This window comes from Uloborus diversus, chromosome 1 (assembly GCF_026930045.1).
Source record: "Uloborus diversus isolate 005 chromosome 1, Udiv.v.3.1, whole genome shotgun sequence".
Taxonomy (NCBI): domain Eukaryota; kingdom Metazoa; phylum Arthropoda; class Arachnida; order Araneae; family Uloboridae; genus Uloborus; species Uloborus diversus.
In genome coordinates, this window is record NC_072731.1 from 64,056,630 (window position 1) to 64,069,288 (window position 12,659).

General features: G+C 30.9%; 1 protein-coding gene across 1 annotated transcript in view; it reads right to left on the reverse strand.

The window, feature by feature from the left end:
- Nucleotides 1-6,316: 6,316 nt before the first annotated feature.
- The window catches only part of LOC129234619 (nuclear distribution protein nudE-like 1), a 54,544-nt gene continuing 48,201 nt past the window's right edge, over nucleotides 6,317-12,659 (reverse strand). Inside the window, exons 9-10 of the mRNA XM_054868652.1 lie at nucleotides 11,971-12,062; nucleotides 6,317-6,442 (exon numbers count right to left, since the gene is read on the reverse strand). Coding sequence (XP_054724627.1) covers nucleotides 6,376-6,442; nucleotides 11,971-12,062 — 159 coding nt within the window. The 3' untranslated portion in view covers nucleotides 6,317-6,375. The remainder of the gene's footprint in view (nucleotides 6,443-11,970; nucleotides 12,063-12,659) is intronic.

Sequence of the window (12,659 nt, forward strand, 5' to 3'; positions counted from 1 at the left end):
GGCTTTTCAAAGTGCTTAATTTCAGTGATATATTACAAAGAGCCCTTAAAGTACTTAACTTTGAAATTAAAATTCTTTATCATTTTCACGTGGTGCCTGATTCTTTATATATTTTTCTGAAATTCCTATAAAAACACTGTTCTACCTCCTTTTTCCTTAATCTCTCTTCCTCTCTTATCTTTGTACATTTTAAAACATACCATTTAATTTTTTGCTGAAACTTGAATGAATTGCTAAGAAAAACTCCATTTTTTTTTACTGCTTTTGAGTTGATTAAAGATATAATTTTTCCCTTTTTAATTGATATTCATTAAATATTTAAAAATTACTTCCCCCTCCTATCTCTGTTTTCTAAATGTCTTTTCATTTTCTTTTCAAAACTTATACTGTAATGGAAAATTGTCTTTTTAAAGGCTTGGTTTTGATCATTTTTTTAAAAACTATTGCACAATAAGCAACTTCTATAGATAAGGCTTTAAACTAAACATTTTACTTGTGTACAGGGTTTGTGATTTTTTAAAAAAAATCAAAAAAGTCATATATTTTAAATTTAAATCAGATTTTTTTTATTTAAATCAGATTTTTTTTAACCAGTTCAAAAATTTGTAGATATTAATTACTTTACATTTATAAGCATAATATATTTCATACAATCGATAAATCCAATCAACATACTTTTAAAATTAAGATAAGTTCTCTAACTATTCAATAATATTTTAAGATTTATAAATACATTGTAATGCTTAGATAAGATGTGATTTTGTTTTATGCTTTGCTTAAAGATACGGTTTCCATTATCATGTACGTTTTTAGTGTAAAATAATATGTTAAACAATTACTTTTCTGAACTATATTATTCATGGTGTATAAGAAAAACTCCAAGTTTTTTTTTTTTTTTTTTTTTCTAAACTGTAATTTTGAAGTAAAAGCAATATAGAGTAAAAATCTGTTACACACACAAAAAGAGGGATCTATGTAGTTAAGCCTGTTGAAGAAAGATATTATAATGCAGTGTAGTTAAATTTAGAGCAATACATCCTCAAAATGCAAAATTAATTTATAAAAGTAAAATCAACCGATTTTAATTAATGGTTTTGTTAAAAAATCACTTAATCCAAATCAATGATTTAAAAAAAAAAATCACTTGATTTAAATCAAGCTGATTTCAATCAACAGACCCTGCTTGTGAATACTCTTTTACACTTAAGACTTTTTTCATTTAAATTTATTTTATTTTGCAATTTTATGTCTGTTTTGCTCCAGGGATTTCCAGGAACCACACAAATCTGGATGATGCAAAAATAAGAAAATGATACAAGTTTCTAAATCCCTGAATAAGAAACCTTAGTCCTAATACTGTGAGGGGGAAAAAATAGGATGCTAGAGAAGGATTTATTTAAAATGGAAACATGACTAACAATTGACCCCCTCCCCCCCCCCCCCCATGCTCAACTATGTTTTTAGAGCAATTAGAATATTACTTTCCATGAATTATTCTTTTATAAACTGTCAACTTAGGTAACCAGGTTAGAAGTTAACTGCTCTGTCTTATTTTATGGGTGACTATAGATTTTTGCCATGATAAGCTAATACCTCACCTAGTTCTGATAGTAAAATAACTGTCAGCAAAATGATCACAATTATCTCTTATAATATTTGTTTCCTACTGAATTCAAGCTATTCCATTAAAAAAATTGTTGTAAACTTGTGCCTGCTAAGAATCAAAAGAATATGAGATGCATCTGGGAATAAGAAAGTATTTCCCAAATGTGTCAGCATCAAACTAGTGCATTTTCTCGTTCAAATATATACTTTTTGATTGTTTGATATATTTTTTACATTAATTAAGGGAAATTTTAAAAATTTATCATTTAAATGTTATTTTCATTGCTAATCAGTGTTTTAGTTTCAGTTTTTTTTATTGCATGGTCATAAAATGTTTTTGCAAAAATAAATTTTATAATTATATTAAAAGTTAGCTACCATTAGGTTAGCTAATTTAATATTCAAACTTAGCATGCAGACGTCCTTTAGGGCAGGGCCTGTGCTAAGCATTCGTCACTGCGCCAAAGGCGATAAAATCGTAAATTCGGCGAAAGAAATTTGATTTGGTAAACAGAAAATTCTCAGAAATTTTTGACATTTCCCCCCTTTGGATCCTCAGAATTAATTCTTAGAAATTTGGCAAGAAAAAAAAAAGCGCTAAATTGGGAACTCTATGTCTTATGCATATTTTATAAAATTATTACTTTGTTTTCCAGTTCAAGTTTTCAAAAATATATATATAATACAGAATTTTCAATTATGATTTATTAAAATTAATCCTTTGGCTGAGACTTTTGGAATTTCCTTAAGCTTTTTAAAATTTGCAAAATTTGTCGGCTAGCAATTCGAAATCCATAGGCCCTGCTAAGGATGGTTACTAATCAGTAGGATCCACTAATAAACCTCTTGGAGAGGTTTCACTGCAGCTTTTAAAGAGTGATTTTTTACATCATACATTGTAATTAACCATCTCACTGAAATTATGATAGTTCTCCCAAAATTCTACACAATAGAATGCTTTTTAAAATCTTTATAGCATTGAAAAGAAGTTCCAAGCATCAAATTCAACTCAAGTGGAAATACTCATGTCCCGATTTCTACTATGTAGATTGCTCCACACTTGAGTGCATAAGGAAATAGTAGAAATTACTCGATGCAATTGCCTTACAACTGAATCATTTTTCAGAAACCGTCCAGTGCATTTTTAAAAACTTACAGAAAATAATTTAAAAATTTCAATATTCCTCTCAAAATAAAATACAAGATTTTTATGATATCCTCTTCTTGATTGTTTTTCACAACCATGGGCGCTCACATGCAAAATTTTAAGGAGGGAGGCTCAGATATTTTCTCCATGGTTTAGCAGGATATTTTCCCCATAGAAACTGATTTCAGTACAGATTAGAGTTATTAAAGATTGACATTTTTAATTAATTATTCATTGATGGCTAGAGAAGAAATGTTTTTACATTTTTGCTTAGAAAAAGTACTAAAAGCAAGGAAATTCTAATTTCTGGGGGAGGGGGACTTCAGCCACCTCTTGCCCCCCCCCCCATATGGGTGCCCTTGTTCACAACTCAAAATGTACAGGTATTTAAGATCTACACGTTTGACTTTTGATCAGTGGCCAAACCAGGATGAAACTTCAAGATTAGGAGTGTTGTGTGGCATACTCTGCCAAGTGAAAAAAAAAAACATTTTAAATTGAATCAATTAAATGTCACATTTAGTGATGTGGTTCGGGTAAACACCAAGCAGGTAGGTAAATATTTTTTGGGTATTTTACAAAAAAAAAAAAAAAAATGCAAAAAGTGAATGTGAATTTTTTTTAAGAATCTAAATATGAATTAATTGGCAAAACTGATATGTATTACACAGTTTATAATATTTTTTACTGAAAGACTTGATGAAATTATGAAAGAAACATATGGTGAACCAAAGAATCTTTCTTTTCAATGTCAGAATTGGAGAAGATGTTTGCTTTTTTTTTTGTAACCAGTTAAGCTTTTTACTTTTTGTAGAATGGCTTTTTATATCTGAAATTTGGCTATCAACATTGATTAGGCATATCCAATACATTTAATGTCAATATCATATTAGATTGCTAAGTTTCACACAATAATTCATTAAATATGTGATCAAAATACAATTTTTGGGCAAAAATTTATTGTTTTGTATATGGTTGGTTATACAAGGTGTATTCCGAAAGTAATGCAATGGTTTTTTACCACGCCGCTTTTATTGGTCGGAGTATAATCAAACTACTTGGTTTAGGTGAGGGGGACCCTGAGGTTTTCTAGAAAACCAGTCTCGGGGTTCTCCGAGCTGTGGAAGTGGCCGAACATAAGTTAATATTAACCTCTGGGCATCGACTGTGTCACGGGAAAAATGGTACGCGACTAAGTTTTGTTGCTTAACCAACAAAATATCTTGAGGAGACTAACAAAATGATTTGTGAGGCTTACAGGGACTCTTCTCTGTCCTATTCACAAGTTTTGAGGTGGTTAAAGACCTCTAAAGAGGGCCGGGAAGAGGTTCAAGATGAACAACACTCTGTCTGGACGGTCGTCAACCAACAAAAAAGACAACAATGTGGCTCGTATTCCTCAATTGTTGGACTTTGACCCTCGATTGACTATCAAGATGGTTGCAAATGAACTGAACATGTCGTCTACTGCTGTATTTTGCATTACTCAAGATTTAGCGATGAGAAAAGTGTGAGGCAAGCACCTTGCCATAACGAGCTGTAAATCCGCGAGTTCCTGGCTAAACACCAGGTGATAAAGCTGTCCCAGCCCCCTACAGTCCTGACGTCGCCCCAGCAGACTTCTTTTTATACACTCGGATTAAGGCAGGCCTGAAATTAACCCATTTTTCATCCCTAGATGAGATTCAATCAGCTGTGACAAAGACCTTAGGGGAGGTCCCCAAAACACCTTTCCGAGCACTTACCAGTCATGGCAGAGATGATGGAAGAAATATGCAGAAGCCCAAGGACATTACTTTGAAGTGACTGTGCAAATCTGTTTAAATAATTGCATGACTTTTGGAATAGTCTCTGTATATATACATAGTGGAATACACACAGAAAGTATTTTAGTTGAATATAAAGTTTTGAAATAAATACCCAAGTAAATACTTACTTTGGGCATATACTCTGGGTATTTACCCCTAAAAATAAATACACGGGTATTTTACATCACTAGTCACATTGCATATTAAAATATAATATGCAGTAGTATAATGGAATAATTAAACTAGTTTAACAAAATACACATGTTTATTGAAAGCCATTATTATACAGGGTGTCCCAGAAAGATTTGGATAAAATTTAAGGGGTGTCAGAGAGGATAAGAAACAAGAATCATATAGGAACATATGGTTGCAAACACAATGCAGGCATCCTACATAGACACATAGCCAGAAACTGAGATAAGGATGTGAAACAAGTCACAAATTTATTACTCAAAGATGATTTTACACATCATTTTAGTTTTTAAGAAAGGTTTAAAGTAGTAGTCTGTAGCTCTAAAAGACGTATTGCAGAAAAATGCAACAATCAATACAAGTTAACGAACATAAGTAAAAAAAAAGTTTCATTGGGGCGCATAATACGGTTGCAGGCTCAAATTTCAACAACCGTTTTAAACTGTTCTTAAAAACCCAAATGTTGGGTAAAATCATCTTTGTGTAATAAATTTGTGATCTGTTTCCCATCCATCAGTTTCTGGCTTTGTGTGCATGTAGCACGTCAGCGTTGTGTTTGCAACCACGTTCCTATATGATTCTTGCATCTTATCATCCCCTTAAAGTTTGTCCCAATCACTCTAGAACACCTTGTACAGTTATGACTTTCAATAAACATGTGCATTTTGCTAAACTACAGCATTTAATTAGTCCATTACACTACTGCACATTTTGTTACTTGAGTGATTCAACTTGAAATGTGCACTTGGCATATTACTACACTACCAACTTAACACTAAATCTTTGAAATTTTAATATGTGTAAAATTTAAATTACCTCTTTCCTATTCTTTCTTCATACTGTTTTATAATTTATTTTATCATTTAAGCTTTCATTTATTACATTTATTTATTTTTTTTTTTTTTAATGTTCCTTTTTTGCAAGTAATAGTTTAAATTCTTGATGATACAGTTTCAACTCTAAAACTTCATTTACTAACTATTTGCACTTTCAAATGGTTGCAAAATGAAACAATCGATTCCTTTAATTTGTTTCATTGGTTATTATCTCAGTTCAGAGTAAGAAAAATAATGAAAATCTTACAGTTCTAATTAAATAAAATTTTTAAAGTATATGTATTACAAACAATATAAACAAAACAGAAAGACTAAACTTTTAAAAAGAAAACTGGCCAAAAAAATGCAGTAAAATTTAAAATAATTTAAGAGATACAATTTTTACTTACACACTTTTGACAACAGTACCAAAAAAACATTCAAGCTAACCATCAAACACTTCGGAGCAAATTAAAATATCTTTGAAAAAAGCATGCTTTTCTAAAAAAAAAAAATGGACTCTAATGAAAAAATATATTTCACCAATTAAGTCTTTTTATATATCTTTCAATTAATGTCTGCACAAAATGATGATAATGGCAGCTTTTAAAATATTTCAGTTAAATGTGATAACTTTTCTCTAAACTACTGTGGAACAAATTTTTGAAAATAGTTTACACAGTAGTTAAATAAATGCTTCATATCAAAAAAAGAAAAAAGTTTAAAATGTTCATTTAAGACTGGATATTTCTGTTACTAAGTAACTTAAAATCTTGCTAAAAATATAGATTTAAAAAAAAAGGACTCTTCATGTAGTCAAACTGATGCAGTCTTGAGGGACAGAAAAAGAAGCTTTGGTCAATGGCTTGGATCTTCTGTAAGAAGTAAAATTTCAGTCACATTTTGCTAAAAAAGGAAATGACACTAAATATTTAATAATATAAAACAAATAAAATAATTAATGAATAAATAATTAAAATTTTCTAAGAGGGAGTATCAACAAAGCATATGAAATTAAAAATACAGTATCCTCCCTAATAAATAGATACCTCACTCACAATCAATAGGAATGGAAACAAATCAAGACAGAAACACTTAAAACTAGCCAATTAATAAAATTCATAGTTGGTTAATAAAATTAAAAAAATAGTAATAATAATAATTTGAATTCTGAATTTAAATTATGTTTTTCGCAATCACGAGCTGTGACAGGACCCCACTCATTGGAGTTATTGTTTTTAGAAATGGCTCCCGTCACCCAGGGGTGTGCTTAGAATTTTAGCAACCCTGTGCGAAATTTGTTTTAATAGTCGATAAATAATAATTTTTGTTATTTAGTTATTCTCTCCTAAAACATTAAAACATAACCCGCTGTAGTGTGTCACTCAGCAGTATAAGTTAGTTCGAGATTTCTTTTATTAATTGCAAAGTTAATGTGAAAAAATATGACACAAAATATGGTTGCAAAGAAAATTTTTGGAATCCCGAAAGAAATGTCATTGATGAAATAAAGACTGATATCCAAATTGCATTGTTTTCAGTCCGGGGGGGGGGATACGATTGAATTGAAATCTAACTTCAGAACAACGTTCAGAAAAAGAGTGAAAAATGTTGATCTTTTTCTGCTTATTTCACTTACTTTTACTACTAGCAAATATAGAAGAGTCATTCCATGTCAAGTGACGTAGGGATCCCTGCTCAACCATATCTCATTTGGATAAAATTTTATAGAAGTATAGAGATGCCTTTGAAACTAACCTATGAGAATTTTCTGCTTCCTGGATCCAAATCCTGAGGATCTAGGACCTAAGAAAAATGTGATCCGAAACGGCGGATCAGCTTTTCGTGCAAATTGCCAAGTTTAGACAAAGTTTACAGAAAATTTTATCATACTAAAAGCCTGAAATTTTAGGTGCTTAAAGTACAGTTGGCTGTTAATACATTCAAGTATTTTTGGAAATTTGAGCTAATTAGATTTTTTATAGCACGCGTGTAAACTCGTAAAAAAGTGCAGTGGGGAAATTTTTTTCCTGGAGTTTAGGTTGTCATGAAATCTGAACAAAAAAAAAAAAAAAAAAATCAAAGGCTCGTACTTAGTGATTACATTGTAAAAATTCTTGTTTTTAATTAGTTACAGTTTCAGAGCTTAAATATCTATTTTCTAAACGATATTGTCATCCAAAGTGGCTATCAAAACTGTTCAAGTGAAAAATAGCTTATTTTCAAAGCGCTGTAGCTCAAGTTGTCACCTCGCATCTTCTTTTCGTAAATACCATTTAAAAAAAAGAACAGAGTTTTTCTTTCCAAAATAAGTTTTTTCTTTGATTGTGTTCTTTTGAATAAGGATAGAAAAATGAGTTTGAAATTCTGCCGGTCGTAATGAAGTGCAATGTTTAAGCTTCAGATTACGGGAAATTTTATCTAACTGGAAGCCTGAAATTTTAGAAGCTCAAAGTACTTTTAGTTGTCAATATGTTCTACTATTTTTATGAATTTAAGTTAATTAACTTTTGTGTAGCACGCATGCAAAGTCCCAAGAAAAATGCAGTGGAGAAACTTTTTCTTGAATTTTAGAATATCATAAATTCTGAACAAAAATGATTCAAAAGCGCTTCTGTAATTCTATTGTCAATATACATGCTTTTAATGGGGTATAGTTGCAGAACGTAAATATTGATTTTCTAAAAGATATTGGCATCCAAAGCGGCTGTCAAAATCGTTCACATGAAAAATAGCCTACTTTTAATGCATTGTAACTCAAGTTTATCTTATTGTATCTTTTCTTTGTTGGTAGGGGAGACTGGAGATACTTGATCCCCACTTTAGTTTTCAATTTCTTTTCTCTGCTGCAAATGATCAGTTTTTTTTTTCAGTTGAAATTAAAGAGATAGTTTTGGTAAAATAATTTTTTTTAATCTTTATACATAAAGGGCTGATCTCTGTCCGGATGTCCGGGGAAAACTTCAAAACTACTGGAGGGATTTTAACCATTTTTTACCATAGATAGCTACATAATCGGGGAACAACTTAGGCTATAATTTATCGCTAAAAAACTTACTTTAAGAAGGTCGTGATCAAAAACAGTAAATGTCATGTAATTTCCACATCAAATGATTAAAGATTAAACCCATTGTTTCGAAAATTCGTTGCCTAACAACAGCAATATTAAAAGTAATCATAATGTAAATTTTAAAACAGGCCTCTCTGGAGCAAGCATGACATTGCTTTCTTAGGAATTGCATTCTCATCTTTATACATAAAGGGCTAATCTCTGTCCGGATGTCCAGGGTAAACTTCAAAACTACTGGAGGGATTTTAACCATTTTTTCACCGTAGATAGCTACATAATCGGGGAACAACTTAGGCTATAATTTATCGCTAAAAAACTTAGTTTAAGAAGGTCGTGATCGAAAACAGTAAATGTCATGTAATTTCCACATCAAATGATTAAAGATTAAACCCATTGTTTCGAAAATTCGTTGCCTAACAACAGCAATATTAAAAGTGATCATAAACGAAAGGAAGAAGCGATTGTTTCTTACATTTATTTCTGACCCAGGCAACGCCGGGTATTTTTGCTAGTAATTTCATAAAGGGATCATGTATCCACACATCAAGGGATACATTATCCCTTCATGGGGGATACTCGATCCCACGGAGAAAATACATCCACTTTTCATTATATCGACAATTTATTTATGGATTTTCGTTTTCTGCATAATGTTTGTAAAAAATAAAATTATTTCTAATTTTCTTTATTAAATTATAATAATGTGAACACACACACACACACAAAAAAAAATAATTGTTTTAAATTCCTCTAGGACATAAAAAAAAAAAATGTACACAACTTTAATGAAATTATGCTCTTGATCAGTTACTTATTCTTCAATACAGTTGTGAACAATATATTTTGTAAATAAAAGTAACAATTTTTTTAAGTAGCGTAATGAAGCTAAAATTACAAAAAATTAAAAAAAAAAAAACACGGATGGAGTTTTATCAATTGAATTAATATTTAGAAAGAGGGAAGAAAAATGTAAGTATCAGTGTACTTAAAAAAAAGAAAAGAAAGCCTAGCATATGTTTTCAAAACCTGATAAGTCAAATGCAAACATTTTGTTAGTTGTAGTTCTTAAAGTTCTGATAAACACAACTGAATATGTGCAGCTTGACACATTTCGTCAATTTTTCTGGACTGATTAAGCATATTACCTTTTTATTTTAGAAAACTTATTTCAAACTGTAGAAATCCATCTTTGCATTCTATCCGCTACTGGGTCTACATAATGGGCAACTCACTGTTTTGTTTTAAATCAAACTATAGCAATATCATTTTTTTCCTTCCAACAAAGATTTGACATCTATTTCAATTTGTTCCACCTCATTCGGCTGATCAGAACATAATTCATCAGTAGAGTTAGTTTGTGTTTAGATCTTTGAGGTGTTATGTGGGTTACAAGTGCAAACTAATATTTTATTTGTTTAGCATATTTACTGCAGTGATAGATTAAATTTATCACTCATACTATGATAAATTTTATTATGTTAACATGGTTTTGAATATTTAAAGTTAATGTCAACTAAGTAAACAACAATTATATTGTTTTCATTTTGTTTATATTGTCATATGGATCCTTGATCCCTGGGGAGGTTTGCCAACTGCTCCGCATTTTGCGGAGTTGATCCGCAAAAATAGCGAGACTCTGCAAAGAATTTTTTTGCTCTGCATTTCACGTTCAGTTTTAATTCTGACCAGGCTCACCAAAGATATCAATAAATTTAAACTCATTTTTATTATATTTTGCTAGTTTGTTATTATAAAAGACATGTGTAAATATGCAAAATTAAAGATTTTTATACTCAAAGCATGACAGTGTTTACAGCTGTTTTATTAATTTAAAATTAATTATTTTTATTCCAGTACTTAAAATAACCATCAAAGCTCAAAAAAAAAAAAAAAAAAAAAAAAAAAAAAAAATACATAAGAGGTTTAATTTTCTTATATTGGTTTTATACAAAATACCAAGCTGCTCCGCAAAATTTCAAATTGCTCCTCAAAATTACCACAGATGCTCCTCAAATAGTTTTTCCAAGGTTGGCAACCCTGAAGATATGAAACATGTGAGTCACAAAAATTTGTAATACATGTCTCAGAAACGTGAGAACCATGGTTTTTACATTTTTTGTGCAGGATGTTAGCAAGGAGCTGTATTTGACATATATTGGCATTCCTTCTGCCTACACCCTCACATTTATGGTTTGTATCCACACTTTTCCAAATTTTCAAGGTTTTCAAAGCAGTAGAAAATTAAATTTATTTTTTCAATTACTACTTTTCTCTTTTTATGGAACGCATCATGCTGATTTCCGGGAGTTTGGGGCCCCTAACAAAGCGGGGCCCTAAGCTATAAGCTTGCTTAGCTTGTACCTAAATCCAGACCTGTCCGGGGGACAGTGCTCAGGACCAGAGGAATTGTGCCTGCAGAGGATGGTGGGGTTGAAAAAGGAATTGGAACGCCAAAGACGGTCAAGTGAGAACAATTAGCAATCGTGATTGCTCAAAAAAAAAACTCTTTCTTAACACAAAAACACACACATATTTGAACATACAAGTAAGATAAACTAAAAATCATTCTCAGATTTTTAGTTTGCCTTAATTGGTGATTTCTCCAATTATGTACATTTGAGGGCAACTACCCTCTCACTTTCAGAAGTAAAGGGGCTTCGCCCCTTCATTTTCCCCCACTTCTATTAAGGATCAATCGAGAAATAATAAAAATTGATCAATTGATTTGTTTAAAGAAAGAATTGATGTAAAAGAGTGTTTTATATTTTCTTATGCTATTATTTCATAAAAATTAAAATTATATTTTGAATTCGAAGGAGAGAGTTTATTGTGTCTATCATTAATGACTTTAAAATTCAATTGCCCATTTTTATTTATTTATTCACATTTATGTATTTAAGTGTTTAGGGTAGCCGCCCCCATAACTGATGGTTTTTTGGTTGCACTGTTCATTTTTTCATACTCTGAGACCATTGCTTTACTTAACTAAGAAACTCTGATCGTATTATTACATCTTCAATTAGCAAGTATGTTAGTGAAGTGATATTTCAAGGTTTCCAAGTGCAGGTAAGAAAAAATAGAATTTTTGCCTGATTAGTTGAAAAACTAAGATACAGTAACTATGGATTTGAGGTAATTGACTGTATATGTAAAATATAAGAACTGTTTATTTCTATAAATGAAGGGGAAATGATGTGGCATTTAAAGACTTAAAAATTAATCACTATATAATTCATTTCAAATGCTCTTTTACATTTACGTGTCTAGAAAATAATTTAAAAAACAAGATATTACAATTTGATGCAAATTTAAAATTTACAGTGCAATACTTACACAGGAGACTGATTTCCATTTTCTTCTTTTTCATTTCTTAATGTACTGTCTTTTACATATGCTCTACATGAAGCTAATTTCGACTCAAGTGCCTGGGGAGGGAGAAGAATAATGAAAATTCATCTAAAATTTCAGAATCCTTTAACAACACTAACAAAATAATTAGGTGAGAAATTTTGAAAGAGTAGAATAAGAAAGTGCTTTTTTATACACAATAAAAAGTATAACCTGAATTAAATGGTTGTCAAGGGGATGGAAAAAATATATGATCAAAGACATCGTTAAATCGCGGAGCATTTACCAATGTTTAATATACTTCTGGTCCTTGAAGATAAAAACTAACTTTTATTACTTTGAAAAAAACCTTTTATTGATGTTTGTTTCATTTTCTTTCTTAGTAAAGTGCTAACAATGACCTTTTCAATAGTTTCAAAACAGTCACAGAACTAGTATTCAATAGGACTCGATCGATGCATCGGTCTGGCCGATGCATCGGCGCCGATGGTTCAACAATTTAACCATCGGCATCCGCGGCCGATGCTAACTTGCAGGAAACATCGGCCCATCGGCCTTAAAAAAACATCGAAAAGCTGATGGAATTGGCCGATGTTTTTGAAAAAAAGGGGGGGGGGGACCTTTGTTGTTTTACCTTTTAATACAAAGTAAAGGGAGTCTTTGTTTTCATATAA